At 60.3% G+C, this 25,340-nt stretch overlaps 3 protein-coding genes across 5 annotated transcripts; 2 read left to right on the top strand and 1 right to left on the bottom strand.

Annotated features, from left to right (window-relative positions):
• The first annotated feature begins 812 nt into the window (after positions 1 to 812).
• Positions 813 to 3,391, top strand: LOC119565012 (stress-associated endoplasmic reticulum protein 1). The gene is made up of 3 exons (XM_037888795.2): positions 813 to 1,207; positions 1,748 to 1,823; positions 2,939 to 3,391. Exons 1-3 carry the CDS (start codon positions 1,124 to 1,126, stop codon positions 2,977 to 2,979), a joined length of 201 nt encoding a protein of 66 aa, XP_037744723.1. The 5' UTR covers positions 813 to 1,123; the 3' UTR covers positions 2,980 to 3,391.
• Positions 3,392 to 4,248: 857 nt separating this feature from the next.
• On the top strand, positions 4,249 to 19,451 carry SRRT (serrate, RNA effector molecule). 3 transcript variants are annotated; one of them, XM_037888791.2, is made up of 20 exons: positions 4,249 to 4,502; positions 5,187 to 5,328; positions 5,596 to 5,724; positions 10,472 to 10,621; positions 10,707 to 10,895; positions 13,742 to 13,911; positions 14,228 to 14,397; positions 14,633 to 14,734; positions 14,966 to 15,074; positions 15,253 to 15,422; positions 15,519 to 15,580; positions 15,677 to 15,755; positions 16,335 to 16,526; positions 16,757 to 16,927; positions 17,059 to 17,212; positions 17,924 to 18,117; positions 18,204 to 18,360; positions 18,709 to 18,798; positions 18,983 to 19,079; positions 19,184 to 19,451. In XM_037888791.2, exons 2-20 carry the CDS (start codon positions 5,210 to 5,212, stop codon positions 19,257 to 19,259), a joined length of 2,580 nt encoding a protein of 859 aa, XP_037744719.1. In that variant the 5' UTR covers positions 4,249 to 4,502; positions 5,187 to 5,209; the 3' UTR covers positions 19,260 to 19,451. The 3 variants fall into 3 exon arrangements, with proteins under 3 accessions (XP_037744719.1, XP_037744718.1, XP_043393561.1); XM_037888790.2 differs by having other exon boundaries at positions 4,348 to 4,502; positions 10,704 to 10,895; XM_043537626.1 differs by having other exon boundaries at positions 4,484 to 4,507; positions 5,186 to 5,328; positions 10,704 to 10,895.
• A 3,118-nt stretch (positions 19,452 to 22,569) lies between these two features.
• On the bottom strand, positions 22,570 to 24,918 carry UFSP1 (UFM1 specific peptidase 1 (inactive)). Its single transcript, XM_037888789.2, has 2 exons — positions 24,845 to 24,918; positions 22,570 to 23,931 (listed from the first exon to the last, which is right to left on the bottom strand). The coding sequence occupies exons 1-2, from the start codon at positions 24,856 to 24,858 to the stop codon at positions 23,232 to 23,234; spliced, it is 714 nt and encodes a 237-aa protein (XP_037744717.1). The 5' UTR covers positions 24,859 to 24,918; the 3' UTR covers positions 22,570 to 23,231.
• Between the last annotated feature and the right edge of the window lie 422 nt (positions 24,919 to 25,340).

The raw sequence follows: 25,340 nt of genomic DNA, 5'->3' as shown, positions 1-25,340 counted from the left end.
CCAATGAACCAGCCGCCCCGCCCCAGAGGTGGCCGCATCTCCACGCCGGAGGAGGAATCACTCCTTCCCTCGCTCCCCCAACCCTGCAGGAACCGAACAATTATCTGGGCAGATGAATGTCTGGCACCAGAGGTGGAATTTCCTGGACAGAGGAAAAAATAAAACAGAACGGATTCTGCTGACTGTCACATTACGCCGAGGGGGGCGGGGGGCTGGCAGATCTGAGGGGGGGGGTGTTTGGAGGGGCGGGGGTGGGTTTTGGGTGGTCCCCTTGCGGCCCCCGTGAAGTGAGGGACAAATAACCCCAAACCGCCCGAATCTATCTAGAGCGGGGGGGCTGGGAGCCAGGACTCCTGGGTTCTCTCCCAGGCTCTGGGAGGGGAGTGGGGGCTGGGGGTCAGAGCGGGGGAGCTGGGAGCCAGGACTCCTGGGTTCTCTCCCGGGCTCTGGGAGGGGAGTGGGGGCTGGTGGGTAAGAGCAGGGGGGCTGGGAGCCAGGACTCCTGGGTTCTCTCCCGGGCTCTGGGCTGGGGGGGAGAGAAGGGGAGGAGCTCGGACTCCTGGGTTCCCTCCACCTTATTTTCACAAAGGGGGGCTGTTTATGTCGCCTTATCACATGACAACGGGGAGGCAAGATGGCCTCCCCCATATTGGCGTGGCTCCCTGATCACGTGGCAAAAGAAACCAAGATGGCCCCGCCCATGCGGGCTGCAGGACAAAATGGCTTCGCTTGTCCCCTGTCACGTGACAACCCAGGGCGAGGCGCTGGGGGAACCAATGACTGCGTTCAGCTTGGCTTCAAGCCGCTGCGCGTGCGCATTAGAGGAGCCGTTCGAAAATGGCGTCCCCCCGTCACAACACCCATGGGCAAGAGCCCAGAGGTCTCGCACATGCGCAATGGTGCCGCGCGGCGGCTGGGCGCCGGCTTGCGACGTCACGCGAGCGACGAAAGCTCGCCACGTCAGGCCCGCGCAGGGCCGCCGCGTCGCTTCCGCCTCTCGCGAGGCGGGCGCCTGCGCCCTGCGGCGCCCGGCGACTTACTTCGCGCCCGCCGCCCTGCCCCGGCGCATGCGCCGTGAGCGGCGCGGCGTCTGGGCCAGCCAGCGGGGGGGCCCGGCGGGATCATGTCCGGGGTGCAGCGCATGAGGGTGGCCAACGAGCGGCACAGCAAGAGCATCACCCAGCGCGGGGGCCTGCACCGCGCCCCGGTACGGGGGGGCGGGGGGGCACCGGCGGGGCCGGGGGTCGGGAGCGGGGGGGCACCGGTGGGGCTGGGGGGGCAGGGGGCTGGGGGTCGGGATCGGGGGGGCACTGGCAGGGCTGGGGGGGCAGGGGGCTGGGGGTCGGGAGCGGGGGGCACGGGGGGGGCTGGGGGTCGGGAGCGGGGGGGCAGGGCAGGGGGCTGGGGGTCGAGAGCGGGGGGCACTGGGGGGGCTGGGGGTCAGGAGCGGGGGGCACTGGCAGGGCTGGGGGTCGGGAGCGGGGGGGCACTGGCAGGGCTGGGGGGGCAGGGGATTGGGGGTCGGGAGCGGGGGGCACTGGGGGGAACTGGGGGTAGGGAGTGGGGGGCACCGGCAGGGCTGGGGGGGCAGGGGGCTGGGGGTCGGGAGCGGGGGGGCACCGGCAGGGCTGGGCGGGGCTCAGGGTCGGGAGTGGGGGGCACTGGCAGGGCTGGGTGTTGGGGGGGGGCACCGGCAGGGCTGGGGGGGGCGAGTTCCCATCCCTAACGCTCTCTCTGGCCCACACAGAAAGCCCCCCCGGAGGAGAAAGCCGCCGTGGGGCCGTGGTTGCTGGCCCTGTTCGTGTTCGTGGTCTGTGGCTCAGGTCAGTCGGGCGGGATGGTCTGTTCACTCTGGATCCTAATGATGGGGGGGGCCTTAGGGACCGAGATCTGCCTGTGCTCTTGACGCTTTCCATTGGGAAGGATTTATGGCGTTCACCCTGAAGCTTAATGATGAGAGAGACGCAGGCCGTGTCCCTTCCTGGGTGTTGATGCTGCTTCCTAGTTATGGCATCATAAATTGCACAGCGTTTACCCTGAGACCTAATGGTGGGAATCCAAGAGGAACAGACCGTTTACCCCGGGACCTAATGATTGGGACTAGAGGCAGAAGCACCACCCGTAGGAGACATCTACACAAGAACCTAATAATGCGGGCAATTGTAGGGTAAACTCTTGAACCAAGGAAAGGGGGGCCTGACGCACTTCAGCCCCATGTGTCGTGTTCATCCCAAAATTTAATGTTGGGAGCTAGAGACGGGCGTCTGCTGCATGCAAGTGTGTTGACTCTGAAACCTAATGATGGGAGCCGTGTGCATGAATGTGTCCATTCTGCCTGTGCATACTATCGGCAGAAGGTTTCGTCATATTCACTCTGAAACCTAATGATTGTACTTAGTGCTGGGAGAGTGCTTTGGGTGGAAATTTAGTCTGAAACGTATGAGGCATAAACTGCTCCCATGTAGGGTGCTTGGTCTGCCCTTTAAGAACAGCCGCTGCCCCATGGATGGTGTTCATTCTGAAGTCTACTGACAACTAAGTTAGTTAGCTGGATGTGTGATGGGTTAATGGCGACAGTGGTGGAGACAGCTGGAGGACCGCGGTTGTTGACTCTGGCCCCTACTGATGTCAGAGATGGGAGAAGCTTCCCCTGGGGATGTACTGTCCCAGCAGCATCAACGATAGAGCGGTGCCCCTAGGTGTTGACTCTGAAACCTACTAATGGGAACAGACAGGCCAGCCCTGAGTTAGGGGTTCGGCTCCTCGAGGTTCCTCTGGACCTTGGCCTGCCCATCCCTGCAGTAGGTACACAACCCAGCTGCCCTTGGGAGGGGGAGGAGCCTGAGAACAAGCCCCTCCTATTACCCCAAGTTGTGCCCCTGAGAGCCCCCCCCCCGCCCACCAGCCTCACTCTGCACCCTTCTCCCCCCACCCCCAGCTATCTTCCAGATAATCCAGAGCATCCGCCTCGGAGGATGATGGGAAACGCCGCTCTCCCTCCCGCTCCTCTTCTCAGGGAATTCTGGGATACCTCCTGGACCTCCAGTGACCCTCTGTGATGTGTTGCAGCCCCCCGCATCCGCCTGCCAACTCTGCCCCCCTTCTTTTTGCATCCTTGTCTGTTTCCAGCCCCGGGGGGGGGGGGTGAAGAGGGAGGCTCCCCTTTCGTCTCTCCCGCCCCTGCAGATGGGGGTGTCCCCCAGAGGTCCTGTGAAGGCAGCCTGGGGTTTGGTCTTGGTGTGGGTGGGTGGGGATTTTTCTCTTTAAATCGGTGATTCCCCCCCCCGCCCCCCCTCCGGCTGCCCCACTGCTCCAACCCCTCCTGCCTCGGGTTTCGCAGTGTCTGCCTGTTTACTGGAAATACATTAAATGTTGGGATTTTTAATAAAAACACCTGCCTCATGGCTTTGTTCCCCCCCTCCCAGCCTGGTACCCCCACAAACCCCCCCCCCACCCCGCTGTGATCAGACCCACCAGGGCCAGGAAGATGGTGGAGGGGTGGGGGGGGCTACTGGGCACAGGGAGAGAACCCAGGAGTCCTGGCTCCCAGCCCCCCTGCTCCAACCCCCAGCCCCCACTCCCCTCCTAGGGCCGGGGAGAGAACCCAGGAGTCCTGGCTTCCAGCCCCCCCTGCTCCGACCACCCAGTCCCCTACTCCCCTCCTAGGGCCGGGGAGAGAACCCAGGAGTCCTGGCTCCCAGCCCCCCCCGCTCCGACCACTAGCCCCCACTCCCCTCCCAGCGCCAGGGGAGAGAGAACCCAGGAGTCCGGGAGAGGGAGGGGCAGGGGGCTTGGCCATCATAGAGTTTTCCCTCCCTAGAGTGTCCCCCTATGCGCCATAGAGTGGGAGCGGGCTAGAGCGGCTCCCATCACACCATAGAGTTGGCCTGTGGTTTAGAGCGGCGCTCCTCCGTGGCACCATAGAGTCCCACCGCCCTAGAGCGTCCAGACCACCCCACCCTCCCCATACATGGAGCCCTGCCGCTCTCCTGCCTGGGACATAGAGTGGGCGCCCTTCTCCTAGAGCATCGCTCGACTACCATAGAGTTTCACCTCGCGCTAGAGCGCCCCTCCTGCCCGCACCATAGAGTTCTCCCGACCTAGAGCGGCCCGCCCGCACCATAGAGGGCTGCACCGCCCCCTAGCGTGTCGCTCCTCGGTCCGCCTCCTTTTACCATAGAGTCCCGAATTCCTAGAGCGTCCCCCTCACCCGTACCGTAGCGTTCCCCCCCGTCTTGGAGTCTCCCGCCCGCCCCGCAGAGTCCTCCCGCCCTAGAGAGAGCGCCCGCCGCGCCCCGCCCCACGCAGGCACCATAGAGGGCGGTTCCTCCTCCGTCCCAGAGCGCCTCGCCGGAACCATAGAGTCCGGGCACTTCCGGTTTCCGCCCGGGGCGCCACTTCCGCTTCCGGCCCCCGCATCCGGGCACCCGGCGGGCGGCAGGAAGCGAGCGGGGCGCGCACGGGGAGGAGCCGGAGGCGGCAGCGCGGTGCCGAGAGCGAGAGTGAGGCGCGGGGGGGGCCGCGCTGGGGGGCGAGGCGCCGGGGGGGGCAGGGAGATGGGGGGGAGGCGCTGGGGTGAGGGGGGGCGCCGGGGAGGCGCTGGTGGGGGAGGCGCTGGGGTGAGGGGGGGCGCCGGGGAGGCGCTGGGGTGAGGTGAGGTGAGGGGAGGGGCGGGGGGGGAGGCGCTGGGGTGGGGGGAAGGGCTGGGAGGGAGATTGGGTGGGGGAGGCGCTGGGGTGGGGGGAAGGGCTGGGAGGGAGATTGGGTGGGGGAGGGGCTGGGGGGGAGGCGCTGGGGTGGGGGGAAGGGCTGGGAGGGAGATTGGGTGGGGGAGGCGCTGGGGTGGAGGGGGGGCGCCGGGGAGGGAGGGAGGGAGACGGGGGGGGGGAGTTTCCCCGCTCGAGGAGGTACAGGGCCGCGTGAGGGGAGGCGATGAGGGGGGAAGGTCACATCAAAGGGCCTCGCGGGGAGCTGGGCTGGGGGAAGTTGCCTCCCTTCTAGGGGAGCTGGGGTTTGGGGGAGAAGCCGGGCTTGCGCTTAGGGGGCTGGGGGGCCAATAAGGGGGCGGGGGGGCAGGAGCTGGGACACCGGCCCCAAAGGGGGGGTCCCAGCTGGTCCAGCCCTGGCTTCTCCTGTCTCCGCCTCGGGCCAGGTTTCCACCCCCACCCCTTTCCCCCCCTGCGCAGCTCCCTCCTCGTCTCCCGCCGCCATGGGCGACAGCGACGACGAGTACGACCGCCGGCGCCGGGACAAGTTCCGGCGGGAGAGGAGCGACTACGATCGCTCCCGGGAGCGCGATGACCGGCGCCGAGACGACTGGAATGACAGGTGTGGCGGGGTGGGGGGTCCGGGGAGCATCTGGAGCAGCCCCTGGCTTCGATTCCCCGGGCGAAGGGTAACTTCTATGTGGACGTCTTGCCCCCAAGGTGGAGGGATACGTGTGGGCGGGTGATTTGCCCCCAAGGGGTACATGTGGAGGGGTGATTTGCTGGGGGCAGGAGCAGAGCGATATATCGGCAGCGGGGGGGGGGGGGGTGCAGCGGTCCTCTGGCGGAGGGATGTATCGGGGTGTGATTGGTGTGTCTGCCCCCGCAGGGAATGGGACCGCGGCCGGGAGCGCCGGAGCCGGGGCGAGTACCGGGACTACGACCGCAACCGCCGGGAGCGTTTCTCTCCCCCCCGGCACGAGCTCAGCCCCCCCCAGAAACGCATGCGCCGAGACTGGTGAGTGAATGCCCCCTGCTGCGCCCGCCCGTGGGGGTCGAGGCTGGTCTGACCTGTCTGGCAGAAGCCACCCGCGCCTGACAGGCCACAGCTGGAGTGGGGCCAAAGGAGGCTAGACTGTTATGTGCCCTAGGCAGAGAGCAGGCGGGACGAGGTGCCCGAGGGAGACTATTCAAGGAGAGAGTCCCAGATAATCCTGGCAAGTGTCCTGTGCCCCATGCTGAAGAGGAAGGTGAAACCCTCCCCAAGATCCATTAGACCCTGAGAGTATGAGCAAGAACCAGCCAGCCAAGTACCCGAGAGAAGGAAGAAGGAAATTTAAAAATAACCTCCCTGAATACATTGAGGTTTTATTTAAAAAAGCGTTAGGAACATAAAGGGACCCCCAGCGCTGCCAAGTCCTGCCCCCCACTAACACAAGCAGCCCTGTTATACATTTGCGCGCTCCGTGAAAACTCACTTTGCTGGTTGCCCCCATACCTTGTATCGGGAGGCAGAGCCCCCTCGGATGGTTAGAAACTTTCGTATTTCCCCCCTGAATTTGTTCCTGGTCAGTTTATCCAATGCTGGCCTTTTGCTCCAACAGCTCTTCGCCTGCCCTAACGTATTTCTAGAAAGTAATCAGCCCCCGTCTCCTCCCCGCCCAATGTGTGAGCCTAAACGAGTCAGATTCGTCCCCCTCATAAGACGGGGTTCTCCGTCACCCTCGTTGACCTAGGGTCTCTTCTCCGCAATTATTCACGTTCAAATTTGTCTTTCTTGAATATGGGGGACCAGATTTGCGGCCGGTATTCCAACGGAGACTTCCCCCTGCCGTCTACAACGGCGTTAATATTTCTCTCGCTCCGTCTCCTGGAAATACCTCGTCCGATGCAGCCTAGATTGGATTTTTGCCATTTCCCTGGCCACGTCGTGTTGGTGGCTCATCACCCGCACACCCGGGTCTCTCTCTTGCTCGGCTGTTTCTAGCTGACACGGCCCCAGCTTGTAGCAGAAATTTTTGTTATGGACTATTAAATTTCTGCCCATTTCTGTCACTACTGCCTTCTAGCTCTTCCTCTGTGCCGATGCTGTATCGTTAGCAAATTTCATGGGTACGCTCCTTATTTTTGTGCCAAGCTCGTTTACAAAACTACTGAATAAGATCTGTTCCGAGACCGATCCTTAGCCGTTCATACGGTACTACTCTCGAATAGATAAATTTACTCAAAATCTTTGCTACTAACCATCTCACATGCCAGTTCTTTCAGTATTCTGGGCTGGAAACTATCCAGTCCCCATGGATTTGAGAGCATTACGTTTTTTAAAGTTTTTCTTCCACCTCTGATAGGGCGACTTTCCTTTCTAGACGCACTTTTCCATCAGCCACACTGCTGTCATGCCCTGGTTCAGGCTCGGAAAGATTAGCTTTTTATCTGCACACATCGATTTCACGCAGAGGGATGAAAAATTATTTCCATCGCTGACAATAATCGCAATTTACAGCTAGGCAAAGGAAACTTGAAAACTAGTTAGCTTGTAGTTAGATGTAAGGATGTTCAGTTTGTATATTTGGTCACGCAGCATTGATGATTTGCGTTTTAACTAGGGCTGATCTCATTTTAAAAAAATAACTACACGATTAAAGAAAAGTTTACCATGCGATTAATCGCATTAAACAGTCATAGAATCATAGAATATCAGGGTTGGAAGGGACCTCAGGAGGTCATCTAGTCCAACCCCCTGCTCAAAGCAGGACCAATCCCCAATTAAATCATCCCAGCCAGGGCTTTGTCAAGCCTGACCTTAAAAACCTCTAAGGAAGAAGATTCCACCACCTCCCTAGGTAACGCATTCCAGTGTTTCACCACCCTCCTAGTGAAAAAGTTTTTCCTAATATCCAACCTAAATCTCCCCCACTGCAACTTGAGACCATTACTCCTTGTTCTGTCATCAGCTACCACTGAGAACAGTCTAGATCCATCCTCTTTGGAACCCCCTTTCAGGTAGTTGAAAGCAGCTATCAAATCCCCCCTCATTCTTCTCTTCCGCAGACTAAACATCCCCAGTTCCCTCAGCCTCTCCTCGTAAGTCATGTGTTCCAGTCCCCTAATCATTTTTGTTGCCCTGTGCTGGACTCTTTCCAATTTTTCCGCATCCTTCTTGTAGTGTGGGGCCCAAAACTGGACACAGTACTCCAGATGAGGCCTCACCCATGTCGAATAGAGGGGAACGATCACGTCCCTCGATCTGCTGGCAATGCCCCTACTTATACATCCCAAAATGCCATTGGCCTTCTTGGCAACAAGGGTACACTGCTGACTCATATCCAGCTTCTCGTCCACTGTAACCCCTAGGTCCTTTTCTGCAGAACTGCTGCCGAGCCATTCGGTCCCTAGTCTGTAGCGGTGCATGGGATTCTTCCGTCCTAAGGGCAGGACTCTGCACTTGTCCTTGTTGAACCTCATCAGATTTCTTTTGGCCCAATCCTCCGATTTGTCTAGGTCCCTCTGTATCCTGTTTTTGGGTGTCTTCTGCACTTTCAAATACATCGATTTCAATTACAACACAGAATACAAAGTAGACAGCGCTCACTTTATTACTTTGATTATATAACCAAGTAACTGAATCCTGCCAATCCATATTCTATATTAACATCCTTATTGAAAACCGAGGTCAAGTATTTATTTAATTTGCGGGCCACATTTTGATCATTTCTTACTGTCTCTATCCCCACTGCATAGCGACCCGACCTCATCTTTCCTGATATTTTTTATTTCTATGTCTTTAAAAACCCGTATATATTTTCAGGTTTCAGAGTAACCGCCGTGTTAGTCTGTATTCGCAAAAAGAAAAGGAGTACTTGTGGCACCTTAGAGACTAACCAATTTATTTGAGCGTAAGCTTTCGTGAGCTACAGCTCACTTCATCGGATGCATACTGTGGAAAGTCAGGACTTTTAGCCATTCTCACTTTGGTCCTGTGTTTCCTAACCGCTTTCTTTGCTGGTCATCCCGTTTTTTCCATGCTCTCTGCTTACTCTTCCTCGCTTCTTGGAGGTCGTTATTCCTCCCGCCGGGGCTGGAGTCTTTCCTGACACGTTTTCCCCCCGTTGTTTCAGATCGTTTTTATGTTCCGAGCCTCCTGGCGCTCTTTCGGTCCAGCCGACTTCTTCCACTAATTCCTTTCAACTCCCCGGACGTGCCCTTTTGAAGTCAAAACCTGTCGTTGACCTGGTTTTTGATGCAATGAAACCGAAGTCACTCATGATTGCTCTGTCCAATCTGACTGCCCTCTTATATCTTGTGATTCTGACTGCATCTGCACTCTGCACGTGAAAAGGGCCGACCTTTTTTCCTTATTTGTATTGTCCCCCAAGAATATTGGGGTACCCCATTTTTCATAGGGTTATAGTTTCTTTGAGTCTCATTAGTATTTACACACATCAGTTGGGGCAGGCGTTAAAATGTGACTACCAGACATCTTGTGGTCCAAAATTAATTTTAGGGTCAATTTTTTCCAGGACATCTTTTCCCCGTAATCTTGTGGCTTAGGGTCATTCGTTGGTCATTTATGTCAGTGGCTCTCAACCTTTCCAGACGACTGTCCCCCTTTCAGGAGTCTGATTTGTCTTGCGTACCCCTCACTTTACAACTACGTGCTTGCAAAATCCGACCTAAAAGTACAAGCGTCAGAACCATGCTAGTACTGACAAATTAATTGCCGACTTCCTCGTTTGTACCATATAATTATAAAATAAATAGATTGGAATATAAATCTTGTACTTACGTTTCAGCATATAGTATCCGGAGCAGTATTTAAAGAAGTCGTTGTGTGAAATTTTAATTTGTACCGACTTCTCTAGTGGTTTTTATGCTGCCTGTTGTAAAGTTAGGTAAATATCTAGGGTTGATGTACCCCCTGGAAGACCTCTGCAGCCCCTGGGGAACACGTACCCCTGGTTGAGAACCACTGACTTATGTCAAGCGTTTCCTTAACTCTAAGGCCTAGTATGGCTAAGCTAAAATCTTACAGGCCTTGTGTTTCAGCCCTATTTACGTAGATACGTAATAGATAATTGTCTAACATAAGAACGGCTGTAATGGGTCAGACCAAAGGTCGGTCTAGCCCAGTATCCAATGCCAGGTGCCCTAGAGGGAATGAACAGAACAGGGAATCATCAAGTGATCCATCCCCTGTCATCCATTCCCAGCTGCTGGCAAGCAGAGGCTAGGGACACCATCCCTGCCCAGCCCGGCTAATAGCCGCTGATGGACCTGTCCTCCATGAACTTACCTAGTTCTTTTTTGAACCCTGTTCTAGTCTTGGCCTTCACAACATCCTCTGGCGAGGAGTTCCACGGGTTGACTGTGCGTTCGGTGGAGAAAAACTTCCTTTTGTTTGTTGTTAAACCTGCAGCCTATTCATTTCATTGCGTGACCCCTAGTTCTTGTGTTATGAGGAGTAAATAACACGCCCTTACTTACTTTCTCCGCACCAGTCATGATTTTATAGCCCTCAGCCGTGTCCCTTCTAATTGCTAATTAATCCTATACTTTTATAATCCTGCAATTTAACTGTATTCAACATGATGATTATACGTGACGCGTTAGTGAATCGTAATATCACCCGACAAACGAACGGGAAAATGAACTAACTGGTTACATCCCGGGGCTTTCTAGCAGACCCCAGCTGTTTGCCCCGAGGCCCCTCTTGGCCCTGCCTCGCCCAAAGTGATTTTGAGCCCTTGCCTATCCCCCCCCCACAGGGATGAGCACAGCACCGACCCCTACCACAGCGGGTACGAGATGCCGTATAGCGGGGCGACCGCCGGCCCCACCTACGGGCCCCCCCAGCCCTGGGCGCACCCCGATATGCACGTCATGCAGCAACACCATCTCCTGCCCATCCAAGCCAGGTAAATCGCCCACTTCCTGCTCCTCCCCCACCTCTGCCTTCCCCTTCCCCTGCGCACACCGACTGTCTCGGCCCCCCCCAAGCAGACTGGGTAACATCGCCGAGGTGGATGTCGGCATGGCCCCGCCCGTCATGAAGAGCTTCAAGGAATTCCTGCTCTCCCTGGACGACTCGGTGGACGAGACGGAGGCTGTCAAGCGGTACAACGACTACAAGCTGGATTTCCGGCGCCAGCAGATGCAGGATTTCTTCCTGGCGCACAAGGACGAGGAGTGGTACGTCCGCCACAGGGCGCGGCCCCGGCATCCCCCGTGTGCGTGTGTGTGTGTGAGATCCGGAGACAGAACCAGGCGGACCCAGCAGGGCAGGAGTTTTGGGGGGCGGGCGGTCGATTCGGTGCCGGGGAGGTTGAAATTCACAGACCCCGAGTTCTGATCCGACACAGCCAGGAGGTGGGGGGGTTGGCGCCGTTCTGATCCGGTTGGACAAGGTTGGGGGAGGCTGCCAGGCGGTTCTGATCCAGCGTAGGGGGGGCTGGGAAGGCCAGCGGTTCTGATCTCAGGCAGAGGGGGTGGGGATTGCCACAAATGGACCCGTGGTTCCGATCCCTGCCGTAGAACGAAGGCTAACCGGGTGTGGCTAACCCCGGGCAGCTGGTCTCGCTTCACCAGCTTCTTAGCTATTCCCCCCCGATCCCAGCTCTGGGGCCGTGTCCGTTCCCGAGAGATCTGTGGGGTCTCCCTGGCCCGCGGTCCCAGCCATCGCTCGGCACTTTGGCCACGTGCCTGAGCGGGCGTTGGCGTTGCGGGCTTGGTGGCCGGAGTTCTGTTTGGGATCGGGTCAGCGCTGAGAGAAGGTGGGGGTAGGAGCCAGCCCTCCCGATTCTGATGAGCGGCTCCCCTTGCCTCGGTTTCCCCCTCTGTAAAACGGGCATGGTTTGTTGGACGCGTTACAGTAGCAGCTAGAAGCCCCAGGGCAAGAGTGCAGGAGGGGTGTCATGAAGGGTGCCACACTGACCTCCCCACCACCGAAAGGAGATTGGGGGTCCCATTGTGCCGGCCGCATCAGACAATGACCAATGACAAGGCCCCGCTGAGATCGGGGGGACCACCCTTCTGCCAGGCACAAGCACGCAACAGTCCCCGTCCCAGCGTTTGCAGTCCAGACAGGCAACAGGGCAGGAGGGGAAACTGAGGCACAAAGACATGATTTGCCCAGGGTCATGTATCTGAGCCTGGTATAGAACCCAGGCACCCTGACTCCTTGCCACTAGAAAACACTACCTCCCAGCCCCCCTGCTCTGACCCACCAGCCCCCACTCCTCTCCCAGAGCCGGGGAGAGAACCCAGGAGTCCTGACTCTCAGCCCCTGCATTCTAACCCACCAGCCCCCACACCCCTTCCAGACCGAGGGCATAATCCACCATGCCTCAGTTTCCCCTGTCGACAAATCCGGTGTACCGACGCCCCCCCTCCCGCAGTGAATGTAGGAGCACTGTCTGTGTGGTGACTTCTGCGTATGGTTCTTGGACGCTAGCTTACAGGTTTCTCTTAATTTTAGCAGCCGTCTCTTAATTTATTTATTTTATTTTTTGGGGGTGTGTGTGGCTGATAACTGTTAACTTACCCTTTTCTCCCCTCCTCCCAAGTGCCAGAATCAAGAGAATTCAAAATCAGAAGTCACTTTTGCCGTCAGCCTGGAGAATCTAAATCTCTTGATTTTTTTTGGTTTTTTTTTTTTTTCTTCCGGCTCCTCTCTCTCGCCCGTGTTTTTTGGGTGTTTTTTTTTTTTAGCTAGATAGCCAGGGCCAAGCACTGAGCACAATGCAGTGTGTAGCTGAATGTACAATGGTCAGGAATCAGACAGCCAGCCGCGGAAAAAAAACAAACCCACCCAACCCGGGATTTTTTTTGTTTTGTTTTCGGTTAACTAAACCGCCCGGCGAGAGAGCGCGAGTGCCCGCCACTCCGTAGCCAAAATAAAGCGCCCAGTGGTTAAAACCACCGAAGGAATTTCTCAGGCTCCCGTCGGAAAGCTGGAGTTGATCCTGAGTGTATGTATGACACGTGTTCTGTCTTATTCGATCGGACCTCAACTCTTAAAAAAACAAACAAACAAACAAACAAATATACAGTACCAGAAAACAATCGGCTCTTCCTTCCCGCCTCCCCGAGGTAGGAACGGGGGGTCTTGATTGCCCCCCTTCCCGCCAGCGAAAACAAGCGAACGCTTCAATTCCGGCCCAGAATCTTGGTTTATTTCAAGGAATTTAGGCGTCTGATTCCCACGGAGACCCAGGGGAGTTAGGCACCTAAATAGCGTTACAACTCTGGTGTTATGGTTGGCCTTAGAGCTCTCCCCAACCCCCCGACCGAGATCTGAGCCCCAGGTTTGGACCGGACACTGAATCTACAGGTGGGAAGTGCGAGGGACCAGCCAGATTCCCTGCCCCAAAGACCGTGTCCTCCAGCTAGCCAAAGGCTAGGGGAAGCGATTGGCATGAGATTAGAAGTGAAGTGAAGAACAGGCCCCCGGGTCCCAGGTTTCCAGCGGGGATCTGGCCCCCCCGTTCTGCCCCGCATGAGCGATGGGGAATTGATCCCAACTGGTATTGTGACAGCACCAGCCAGGCTGACAAAGAGCTCACCTAAACATCGGGGGGGGGAAGAACCCAGGAGTCCTGGCCCCCAGCTCCCCTGCCATTGCTGGGGAGCGAACCCAGGCATCCGAACCCTCAATCCCCCCCCCCCAGCTCTCGGCTCGCTTGCCTCCGCGCAATCCGAGCGGGGCTCCAATTTGAACGTCGTCCACCAGGCGCTTGGCTAAGAGGGTCGAACCTGCCCCGGGCTTGGCCGGTAGCGAACGGAGAGCGTAGCTTTAAAAAACAAACCAATGTGGTGAACTCATTTTTTCCTACCAGTGTCCGGCGCGACTCGTCAATAAATAAGATCCGGGGCGGGGGCTGGTCCCTGCTTCCCCCCAGTCCTCCCCGCCCCGAATTTTTTTACGGCGCCTCCCCCCTTCTCCAGCGCAACCTGCATGTGCTAAGCATCGTCCCTCCCGCCGCGCCCTGTTCTGATCTCTCCTCGTCTGCCTTTTTCCCGCCCCTCCCGGCTCGAAGGTTTCGCTCCAAGTACCACCCGGACGAAGCGGGGAAGAGGAAGCAGGAGGCCCACGGCGCCCTGCAGAACCGGCTCAGCGTCTTCCTCTATCTCATGGACAACGGCTGGTTCGAGAACTTGCAGCTGGATATCGACAAGGCCACCGCGATCGTCAAGATGCTGGACGCCGGTAAGGGGGGCCTGGGACGGGCGGGCTTTGGTTCCAAAGATATCGGGGAGGGGGGCCACCCTGAAACCCACAGTTTGGATCCAAAGACCCTGTCTGTCTAGGGATCCGAAAGGCAAGCAACGCCCGACCTTGGGGTCCAAAGACGGGGGCCTCTACCGCGGGAGCTGAAGGGAGATCCTCCCCCTGCAGCAGCAGCCTTTTCTTTACTCTTCTTGGGGAAGCAACTTGGCCGAGGCGGGCGGGGGTCCCCCCCCGTGCTGCGCCGACAACCCCACAATGACCCTCGCTAATTCCCCTTCTCCTCCCCCCTCCCTAGCCGTTATCAAGATGGAGGGAGGCACAGAGAACGACTTGAAGATCCTGGATCAGGAGGAAGAGGAGGAGAGGCAGGACAAGGCCGAGCCAGGGAAGAAGGACGAGGCCCGCCTGTCTGACGCCGACCGCAAGGGCTCGGACAAAGAGGACAAGAAGGAGGACGGCAAAAAGGTCAGGGGAGCTGACAAGTCCCGGCTCCGCCGTGCCTCAGTTTCCCCACTGGGCCTGCTCGCCCAGGCGCCAGGGTGATCGGTGCCATCCAAAGGAGCCGGGTAGAGAGACGTTATCCTGTCACCCTGGGGGTGGGGGGGTGGGGGAGGCAGGCTGGGGTCCCTCAGGGTGGAGGGCCTGCTCATTGGTGGGGAGGGGGTGAAGAGTCTCTGACAGGTGCCCCCCGCTCCCCCAGGCTGACAGTGACGAGCCGGTGGAGGAGAAAGCCAAGAAGTCCTCCGAGGAGGAAGAGGAGAAGCCGGAGAAGAAGGAAGAAGCGGAGAAAGAGGCCAAAAAGGTGGGTCCTGCAGCCCCACCCCCTCCTGGTCCCCTTTGCTCCTCCCCCTCCTGACTGGCCCCCGCCCATTTATCCTCTGCCCTGCCCCCTGTGCTCCTTCTGACATGTCCCACCCCCTTCATGCCAGTTCCTGCCTGCCCTGTGCTCCCTGTTTCTCGCAGTCTCCACCCCTTTGCTCATAGTCCCTGCCCCCTTTCCTGCCGGTCACCGGGCTCCCTCTTCTCCTCTCAGGCCAGCAAGAAGCGGAAGCGGAAACGCAGCGGGGACGACAGCTACGATGAGGGGAGCGTCTCGGAGTCAGAGACAGAGTCCGAAAGCGGCCGCACCGAGGACAAGGAGGGTGAGACACGCAGGGGCCTGTCCCCTCTAGGGAGCGCTGGCTCCCACCCGGCCCCAGGATGGGGACTGGCTGGCTCAGGGGGTGGGGAAAGGGACACAGGGCAGGGACTGGCTGGCTCAGGGGGGCAGGGAATGGGACATGGGACGGCCCCACCCTTACTCTGTCGTGCCTGGTGCAGAGGAGAAGCCCAAGGAGGAGAAGGTGAAGGAGGAAGAGGAGGAGGCGGTGGCGGCGACGAAGGCCAAGGAGAAGGACGGCGGGGAGTGCAAACCCCGCCCTCTGCACAAGACCTGTTCCCTCTTCATGCGCAACATCGCCCCCAATATCTCCCAGGCCGAGATCGTCGCGGTGAGCTGGGGGGGCTGATATTCTGGGGCGGCGGCAGGTGGGGGGTATAGATCCAGTCCCCTTCCTAACACCCCTCTGATCTCTCTCTCCCCGCAGCTCTGCAAGCGGTACCCCGGCTTCATGCGCGTGGCCCTATCCGACCCCCAGCCCGAGAGGAGGTAGGTGGCATCCACTGGGGGGGCGGGAAGCCGGGCAGAGGCGGGTGCTGGGGGAGGTCCATGTGCCCAGGCACTAACTCCGGGCGTCTGCGTCAGGTTTTTCCGCAGGGGCTGGGTGACTTTCAACCGGAGCGTGAACATCAAGGAGATCTGCTGGAGCCTGCAGAACATCCGGGTAAGGCCACAGCGTGTGGGGCACGGGGGTGGGGTGGGGGGGGGGTCGGAGGCTGCGCCCCTGAGTGGCGTTGGGAGAGGGGGGGTCGGGGGTCTGTCCATGGACACCTTCGTCCTTGCCCCAGAGCCGTGTGCTCCGTGTGTTGCCTGGGAAAGGAAGATGTCAGCCACAGCTCTAGGGGGCGCTCTCCCCAGCAGGCAGGGCCGGCCCCGATGCCCCCGCTTCCCTGGGGGTTGTCCCTGTATAATCAGCCGCCCCGCCCCAGAGGTGGCCGCATCTCCGCACCGGGCGAGGGGTCCCCGTGTAACCAGCCGCCCCACCCCAGAGGTGGCCGCGTCTCCGCGCCGGGCGAGGGGTCCCCATGTAACCAGCCGCCCCACCCCAGAGGTGGCCGCGTCTCCGCCCCGGGCGAGGGGTCCCCGTGTAACCAGCCGCCCCGGGCGAGGGGTCCCCGTGTAACCAGCCGCCCCGCCCCAGAGGTGGCCGCGTCTCCGCACCAGGCGAGGGGTCCCCGGGTCTCCGGCCGCCCCGCCCCAGAGGTGGCCGCATCTCTGCTCAGTCCGTGTCTGCCCCCCCCAGCTCCGGGAGTGCGAGCTGAGCCCCGGCGTGAACCGCGACCTGACCCGCCGCGTCCGTAACATCAACGGCATCACCCAGCACAAGCAGATCGTGCGCAACGACATCAAGCTGGCCGCCAAGCTCATCCACACCCTGGACGACCGCACCCAGCTCTGGGGGGCGGGGGAGCCCCGCGAGGCTCCCCAGGTCTCGGTGAGTACACGGGGGTGGGGGGGAGGTCACGCCTCTGCCCACGGCTTCCCAGCATCCTTCCCCCGCACCTTGGAGACCCTGCAAAGGATTCTGGGGGCATGATCTACGGCCAGTGGGGCCCATCTGTGCCCCCCACAGGCTTCTGGGAGGCGGCTAAAGGGGGGCGCTCCGCCCCACAGGCTTCTGGGCCGGGTCCCCCATTCGCTCACTTGTCCCGTGGGCCCCCCCAGAGCCTGCCCTCCCAGAACCCCATCCTGAAGAACATCACGGATTACCTGATCGAGGAGGTGAACGCCGAGGAGGAGGAGCTGCTGGGCAAGAGCGGGGAGGCGGCCGACGAGCCCCCCAAGGAGGGGAACCCGGCCGAGATCAACGTGGAGAGGGACGAGAAGCTCATCAAGGTGAGGGGGGCGGGGAATGGGGCAGGGGCCTGTCCCCTCCGGGGGGCGCCGGCTCCCCTCCGGCCCCAGGGCGGGGACTGGCTGGCTCGGGGGGCAGGGGCCTGGCTGGACTTGACCCCCTTTCCCCCCAGGTGCTGGACAAGCTGCTGCTGTACCTGCGCATCGTGCACTCGGTGGATTATTACAACACCTCGGAGTATCTCAACGAGGACGAGATGCCCAACCGCTGCGGGATCATCCACGTGCGCGGGCCCATGCCCCCCAACCGCGTCAGCCATGGGGAAGGTACCGCCGGACGCCTGGGTTCTCCCCCCCCCCCCCAGGGGAGAGGAGTGGGGGCTGGTGGGTTAGAGCAGGGGGAGCTGGAAGCCAGGACTCCTGGGTTCTCTCCCTGGATCTCGGAGGGCAGTGATGGCTAGTGGTTAGAGCAGGGTGGGCTGGGAGCCAGGGCTCCTGGGTTCTCTCCCTGGCTCGGGGAGGGGAGCGGGGGCTGGTGGGTTAGAGCAGGGGGAGCTGGAAGCCAGGACTCCTGGGTTCTCTCCCTGGATCTCGGAGGGCAGTGATGGCTAGTGGTTAGAGCAGGGTGGGCTGGGAGCCAGGGCTCCTGGGTTCTCTCCCTGGCTCGGGGAGGGGAGCGGGGGCTGGTGGGTTAGAGCAGGGCGAGCTGGGGACCAGGACTGCTGGGTTCTCTCCCCAGTTTGGGGAGAGGAGGGCAGTGAGGGCTAGTGGTTAGAGCAGGGCAGGCTGGGAGCCAGGACTCCTGGGTTCGCTCCCCGGCTCTGGGAGGGGAGTGGGGTCTGGTGGCTTGGACCGGGGGGCTGGGAGCCAGGACTCCTGGGTTGTCTCCCTGGCTCTGGGAGGGGAGCGGGGGCTGGTGGGTTAGAGCAGGGCGGGCTGGCAGCCAGGACTGCTGGGTTCTCCCCCCGGCTCGGGGAGGGCAGCAGGGTTGGAGCCAGGGAGCCGGTGCTCAGGACTCCTGGGTTCCCCGCCCCGCAGTGGCCGAGTGGCAGAAGACCTTCGAGGAGAAGCTGGCCCCGCTCTCCACCGTGCGGGAGTCGCTGTCGGACGAGGAGGCCCAGAAGATGGGGAAGAAGGACCCCGAGCAGGAGGTGGAGAAGTTCGTCACGGCCAACACCCAGGAGCTGGGCAAGGACAAGTGGCTCTGCCCGCTCAGCGGGAAGAAATTCAAGGTGCGTGGGGCAGATCCGGGGGGTGGGGTGAGGGGCTCTCCCTGCCTCGGTTTCCCCCACTCACCCCTGTCTCCGCCCCCCGGCAGGGCCCCGAGTTCGTGCGCAAACACATCTTCAACAAGCATGCCGAGAAGATCGAGGAGGTGAAGAAGGAGGTGTCGTTTTTCAACAGCTTCCTCCTGGACGCCAAGCGCCCGGCGCTGCCCGAGATCAAACCCAACCAGCCCCCCGGGCCCGGGCAGGGTATGCAGCGCCCCCCAGGGAGAGGGCAGAGGGTGGCGGGGCGGGGAGGTGGTGTTGTGGCCCTGGAGTTCAGGGGCTGTCTGCTCTCCTGGGTTTGTTTTGCTGTATGGGGCAGGGATCTGCCATTCTCTTCGAGCCCTGGTGGGGAGGCAGGACTCCTGGGTTCTCTCCCCAGCCCTGGGAGCAGTGTGGGGGCTGGTAGGTTAGAGCCGGGGGGGCTGGGAGCCAGGACTCCTGGGTTCCCTCCCCGGCTCTGGGAGGGGCGTGAAGGCTGGTGGGTTAGAGCACGGGGGGCTGGGACCACCAGTGTCTTACACCTCTGCCCTTCCTTTTTTCCCCTCCTTCCAGGTCTCACCCCTGGGCTGCCCTACCCGCACCAGACACCCCAGGGGCTCATGCCCTATGGACAGCCGCGCCCGCCTATTATGGGATACGGTGGTAAGTTGGCCCGCGGGGGTCAGTAGGGGGTGCCCCTTGCTGCTGGGAGCGGGGTGGGGATTGAGTGTTGGGCAAGGGATCCCCACCCCAGAAGTGGCCGCATCTCAGCGCCGGGCGAGGGGTCCCTGGATGACCACATGAGTTGTATCCTCTGCTGACTCGTGTCCGTCTGTCCCTCCCGCAGGCGGCCCCCCCTACCCTCACGCCCCCTACGCCGCCGGCCGGGGTAACTACGACACCTTCAGGGGGCAGGGCAGCTACCTCAACAAACCGCGGAACAGGTAGGTGGGGAACAGTGAACCCAGCGGCGAGAGGCGTTTGGGGGGGGTGGATATGGGGCAGAACGGGCCCGTGGCTCTCACCCACTCCGTCTCTTCCCCCCCAGGATGGTCCGGGGCGACCCCCGCGCGATCGTCGAGTACAGAGACCTGGATGCCCCTGAAGACGTGGATTTCTTCTGAGTGAGACGGCCCCGCCCCTTGTTTTAAGCCCCGCCCTGTTCCCCACAAACTGCCCCTCCCCCCGCCGGGGTTTTTTATACGAGTCTCCGCCACCGAATTCCCCACCTCACCCCACTGCCAACTGTTTTCCTTTTGTACATTTCACCTTTTCGGTCCCTATTCGATTTCAATAAATACCTGGATGTAAACGCCCGCTGGGTAGCGTGCGTCGCTTAGCAACAGGGCCATGGGTGGGACTAGGGGTGTGGGGGGAGATTTTATACCTCAAATTCCTTCTCTGCCCTGACACTTCACTCTGGTCCCTAACGATGGCTGATTTGAACGGTGTCATGTTGCTACCTCGACTCCGCTTCCCTTCGCCACAGCTGCGCGGCAATCGGGAGCCCTCCTTGGCTCCCCTCCTGCCCATTTCCAGTAGGCAGCCATTTTTGTGGGTCCTACACACTCAAGGCGCTAGGCCGCATGCGCAGCAGCGCGACCTGCTGGCATTGCCTTTGCACACTGACGTACAGAACTGTCGTCACACTGACCACAGACACAGATCAGTTTTGGTTTGTAGGGTGTTAACTCTGAAACCTAATGATTGCTGTTATTAAAATCTCTCTCTCTGCACCATTGTGGTGAGCCGGGGGAGTGGGGGATACAGGGAGAACCAAGGAGTCCTGGCTCCCAGCCCCCCCCTGCTCTAACCCACCTGTCCCCACTCCCCTCCCAGAGCCGGGGAGAGAACCCAGGAGTCCTGGCTCCCAGCCCCGCCCCCGCTCTAACTACTAGACCCCCCACTCCCATTCCCCAGCCAAGGAGAGAACCCGGGCGTCCTGCGGTTCTTTCAAAGATGGTAACTCCCGTCAGTGTGTACACAAGGCTCCGGGGTCGGGTCCCCAGCGTCCCCTGGCAAACGCATGTGGGAAAAGGTGGAAAAAAAAAAAGGCAAGAGCCGGAAACGCTGTATCTGGGCAGGGTCCGGTCAGGTGTTGATTTTCCCCTCGCCCCGACACTTGGCGTTTTCAGAACCCAAAGCAGGGGTCGCTTCGCTGCTTCCCTCCTGGCCGTGTGCGAACGAAATCCGTGGGAACCCACCGCCTCTGGCTGGGGAAAGATTGAGCCAAGCCAGCGTGCTCCTGTCTGAACCGGCCACGGCTGAGATTTCAGCCACAGGGCGGGAATGTCCCAAATCGTTCCCTCCAGTCTGAGGCGGCCGAGCCCCGATGCCTGGTCTCTTCCCCGTCGGGGGGCGGGAAAAATCTCGCCGACTCGCTTCGGAGAGCGGCTCTTCTCTAGTCTTTTTACAACTGCCGTTTACAACCCAAACAGCCTATGGGCCCCTCCCTGCTCCGGAGGGCAATCAAGCCTTGATGAGCCAACCTTCCTAACGACCCGAGTCACAATAAGCTGTTTTAGGAAAGGTGCCCAAACCCCAGAAACCCTGCTTGTGCCAGTAAACCCTTAGCGAGGTGGTGGTCTCTTTTATCCATTCCTAGTGGCTGAATTCGCACAGTGTGGCTGTCATTTGCTTGATCAAAATGTGGGGGGGGGGCACACACACCCCCTCAAATCGGGGACTATGACCGCTGGCGCTCTCCAGCGAGGAGAGTGCTTAGGAAGAAGCCCTCCCCCGCCTGTGTCTTGGGCAGCAGGAGACCCCCACGGTGCATCACCAGCTGCTTCTTGGGAGAGAAAACGAGACCCCAGGGGACAGACTGGAGGGGGGACAGAAAGGCCCAATGTGACACAATTAAGGTGGACTGCATCCAGTGCAGGGCAGTCCGGCTCAGTGGCCGGAGTCCATGAGACCCGCCCCTACTATCAGGACAGTGCAGCCCAATGGTTAGAGTTCATGGGGGGGGGGATGGGAGTGGCTGGGGGGGCAGGGATGGGGGGGCACAGACACACATGGGGATAGGGAAAGGGGATGGGTACAGGGACGGGGTGGCTGGCTGGGGGCACAGAGACACATGGGGAGGTGGTGCAGGGCCACAGCGGGAGGGGAGGAGTGGGTGTCTGAGGGGGCGTGGAGCGACACGTGGACAGGGGTGGTAGGACACATGGGGTGCAGGGCCACATGGGGATGGAAGGAGTGGGTGTCTGAGTGGGGGTGGAGGGACACAAGGGCTGCAGGGCCATGTGGGGATTGGAGGAGTGGGTGTCTGAGTGGGGGTGGAGGGACACATGGGGTGCAGGGTCACATGGGGATGGGAGGGGGGGTGGAGGGACACATGGGGTGCAGGGCCACATGGGGATGGGAGGAGGGGGGTGGAGGGACACGGGGTGCAGGGCCACGTGGGGGTGGAGGACACATTGGGTGCAGGGTCACATGGGGATGGGAGGAGTGGGGGTGGAGGGACACATGGGGTGCAGGGCCACATAGGGAGGGGAGGAGTGGGTGTCTGAGTGGGGGTGGAGGGACATATGGGGTGCAGGGCCACATGGGGACAGGGGCAAACGTGCCGGACTGAATGGGAGAGGCTAGTGGGCAGCCAGGGTCTGCATGGGGGAAGCTCCCTAACAATCCCCTCAAAAAACATGTTCTAGACTTTCCCTCACCAAAACCCAACAACCCTCCAACTTCACCCCCAGGCTCCTTCCCTGCAATTTACTTCCCTCCCCCTCAGTCCCTGCCTGACCCCGACTCCCCCCAGCCTTTGCCCTGCTTCTGAGTGGGGTAGGAAACACAGTTCTGTATAGTAGTTTAAATGAATTCTTACCCAGCGCTCCGTATTAATATGGCCCGTAAGGAAGCGATTTGTCACGAAAGCATTTCCTCAGTCTTTCCTGGTGGGTCTCCTCCTACAGACACTGTCTGACAGGTATTTTGAATCAAACGACCAGAAATAACTGGAACAGGCGTGATTAGATCCTGTGATTTTGACAAATAAAAGATGCAGAATTTGAAACTAGGGGGTGCAGAATTGTTACTTTTGGGGGCGCAGAATTCCCCTGGGAGTAATCAGGGGTATTTGGGTTTTCTTCCCTGAATACAGTTGGTCTTTGGCCAACTTCACTTTGGCTCAGTTCCATCCAGATCCCTCTGAATTTTAGCTCCGTCCTCCAAAAAAGTGTTGGCAACACCCCTGTGACGAGTTGGGGCACAGAAACCCCCTTGGGAGCTGCCTCCTGGTGTGCTGGGACTGCCCCTGAGCCCGTTTTCCCTGCCAGCGTGGGACTTCCGCGCCCTGTCTTGTCGAGCCAGACCCGCCCGCCTGCTACAAACACAGACCCAGGTCTGAACCACGTCCCCCACACGCTGCAGGCTGAACTGAAAACAGCTTAAGAAATGTTCCAGTCGCCAGCACCCAGATACCCAGCTCCCAGTGGGGTCCCCAAATAAATCTGTTTTACTCGGTATCAAGCTTAGACGGGGTAAACTCATAAATTGTTCGCCCTCTATAACACTGATAGAGAGAGATGCACGGCTGTTTGCTCCCCCGGGTAATAATACATGCTCTGGGTTAATTAATAAGTAAAAAGTGATTTTATTAAATACACAAAGTGGGATTTCAGTGGTTCCAAGTAATGACACACAGAACAAAGTAAATTACCAAGCAAAATAAAACAAAAACACGCAAGTCTAAGCCTAATACAGTAGGAAACTAAATGCAGGGAAATCTCACCCTCAGAGATGTCCCAATGTTCATTCCCGCTGAACATCCGCCCTCCCTCAGAGCACGGGGGGGCTTTCCTTATCCCCGAACTGGCGGCATTTGGCCCCAAAATGAGGTCGGGCTGGGAGAGCAGCAGCCTAGGGCAAAATCCTCTCGCTCGTGCAAAGCCCATGAGTCCCCGCGACATCTTCCTTGTGCAAAGCAACTGGCGGCCGTCCTGGTGACTCTCGCTTGTGCGACTCAATGTTCACGAGTCCTAGTGACATCTTCCTTGTGCAACGCGCTGGGTGACTCTCACTCGTGCAAACCAAGGTTCACGTGGCCCAGTGACTCCTTTGGCGGCTGTCCGGGAGACACTCGCTCGTGCGAGTCAGTTTTCACCAGCGCCTCCCCCCTCACTCGGGTCCAGCCAGAACTGCGGCAGGCAGAGATTGTAGAAGGAGGCGGGGTCGAAGGAGGCCAGGCCTTGCCAGTGCACCCACCCCTCTCCCTGCAACCCCTCCCGCCCAAGGCCCCCGGCCCCCCGGTAATAGTGGGGATCCAACACGAGGAGATGGTGGCCGGCGGGCACGGAGCAGACCCCCAGCAGCCCCTTGGACGAGCTGTCGGCGTCACCCCCCAGCATCACAGGCCCCCCGCCCCCCTGGAAATGGGCGTATAAGGCCCCCACCTGCCCCCCCAGCCCGCTCCCCCGGGGGCTGTGCACGATTTTGCATGGCACCCCGAAAAAGTGATCCACGCACAAGGTGGCTTCCACCGTGCCGATCCAGTCCCGGGAGCCGGCGAAGGCCGGGGGCTTGTCCCCCATCTCCACCAGGGCGCGCTGGATGGCAGGCAGGGAGGGGACCGGCCTGGGGGAGCCCCCCGGCCCCGCTCCGGCCCCCGCAGCCGCCAGCCAGGAGCAGAGGGTCTGGAGGGTCCGGTAGCCGCAGCCCCAGCCCCGGTCGTCCACCCCGTCACAGCCGTAGTGGTAATAGAGGTAGGAGCCGGAGACCAGAGCGGCCCGTGTTGGGGAGCCCGGGAAGGGGAGGCCCCGGTGAATGTCGGGGAGCAGAGACCTCGGGACGGCCCTGCAGGGAGAGAGAAATTGTATTAGGGCCAGGTGCTGAGATGCGGCCACCTCTGGGGAGGGGCGGTTGGTGACACAGGGACCCCCTGGCCCGGCGCCGAGATGCGGCCACCTCTGGGGTGGGTGGGTGTAACCGGTGGGGAACAATCTAAGCCATTGACATTGCAGGGCCGATTGAGCAAGGTCCAGACCCAATGCGGGGGGAAATCACATCTCAACTCTTCTGTGAGCAAGAGGAAGTAATGTAAGGGACTCCTGGGTTCTCCCCCCGGCTCTGGGAGGGCAGTGGGGGCTGGTGGTTAGAGCAGGGGGGTCTGGGAGCCAGGACTCCTGGGTTCTCTCCCTGGCTCTGGGAGGGGAGTGGGGGCTGGTGGTTAGAGCAGGGGGTCTGGGTGACAGGACTCCTGGGTTCTCTCTGTGGCAGGGTTGTGGGCGCTGGTGGGTTGAGGCGGGGGAGAGAGATTATGCCCCCCCCCATGCGCTGAGTTGGGGGTTTCAAAGCAGAAACCCGGCCAGACCTGGCCCAGGCCCCCAGGGGTTAACAGCAGGGAAATGTTCGTGGTTGGGCCCCCCCTCTTCCGGCATGGGGGGGACCCAGGAGTCCGGGCTCCCCCAGCACCAACCCCCACTCCCCTCCCAGAGCCAGGGAGAGAACCCAGGAGTCCTGGCTCCCAGCCCCCCCTGCTCTAACCCCCCAGCCCCCGCTCCCCTCCCAGAGCCAGGGAGAGAACCCAGGAGTCCTGGCTCCCAGCCCCCCCTGCTCTAACCCCCCAGCCCCCGCTCCCCTCCCAGAGCCAGGGAGAGAACCCAGGAGTCCTGGCTCCCAGCCCCCCTGCTCTGACCCACCAGCCCCCACTCCCCTCCCAGAGCCGGGGAGAGAACCCAGGAGTCCGGGCTCCCCACTGAAATCTCACCCGGCGCCCTCCATGTGGCTGGTTTTCCAGGGAGCTGGATTCTGCCTACAATTCCCAGCATGCACCGTGCGCCCCGACCCGGGGTTAACTCTTTGGTGACCAGCGGCTTGTGCACAATCAGCCCCATATCCCAACTCCCAGCCCCCCCTCCTCTAACCCCCAGCCCCCTCCAACCCCTCCACCCCCGAGCCGGGGCGAGAACCCAGGAGTCCTGGCTCCCAGACCGCACCCCTGCTCCGACCCACCAGCCCCCACTCCCCTCCCAGAGCCAGGGAGAGAACCCAGGAGTCCTGGCTCCCAGCCCCCCTGCTCTGACCCACCAGCCCCCACTGCCCTCCCAGAGCCAGGGAGAGAACCCAGGAGTCCTGGCTCCCAGCCCCACCCCCCCAAAAATCAATCCATAACCACACAGTCACTGGCCACTGTCCTTTTTTGCGTTGTCATTTATTGAATGCGCTCGTTAAAATACATGTCTAAATATCTCCCCCGACCCACC

Source organism: Chelonia mydas, unplaced genomic scaffold (assembly GCF_015237465.2).
Source record: "Chelonia mydas isolate rCheMyd1 unplaced genomic scaffold, rCheMyd1.pri.v2 scaffold_61_arrow_ctg1, whole genome shotgun sequence".
NCBI lineage: Eukaryota > Metazoa > Chordata > Testudines > Cheloniidae > Chelonia > Chelonia mydas.
Note: the sequence above shows the minus strand (reverse complement) of the source record. Positions and strands in the feature narration are given on the sequence as shown.

Bases quoted from the DNA above. Each gene is read 5' to 3' on its own strand.
- LOC119565012 (XM_037888795.2), top strand. From the start codon at position 1,124: ATGTCCGGGGTGCAGCGCATGAGGGTGGCCAACGAGCGGCACAGCAAG. The intron at 1,208-1,747 runs GTACGGGGGGGC...TGGCCCACACAG, and splicing joins GGGGCCTGCACCGCGCCCCG to AAAGCCCCCCCGGAGGAGAA. The intron at 1,824-2,938 runs GTCAGTCGGGCG...CCCCACCCCCAG, and splicing joins GTTCGTGGTCTGTGGCTCAG to CTATCTTCCAGATAATCCAG.
- SRRT (XM_037888790.2), top strand. From the start codon at position 5,210: ATGGGCGACAGCGACGACGAGTACGACCGCCGGCGCCGGGACAAGTTC. The intron at 10,896-13,741 runs GTACGTCCGCCA...CCCGGCTCGAAG, and splicing joins GCGCACAAGGACGAGGAGTG to GTTTCGCTCCAAGTACCACC. The intron at 13,912-14,227 runs GTAAGGGGGGCC...CCCCCTCCCTAG, and splicing joins CGTCAAGATGCTGGACGCCG to CCGTTATCAAGATGGAGGGA.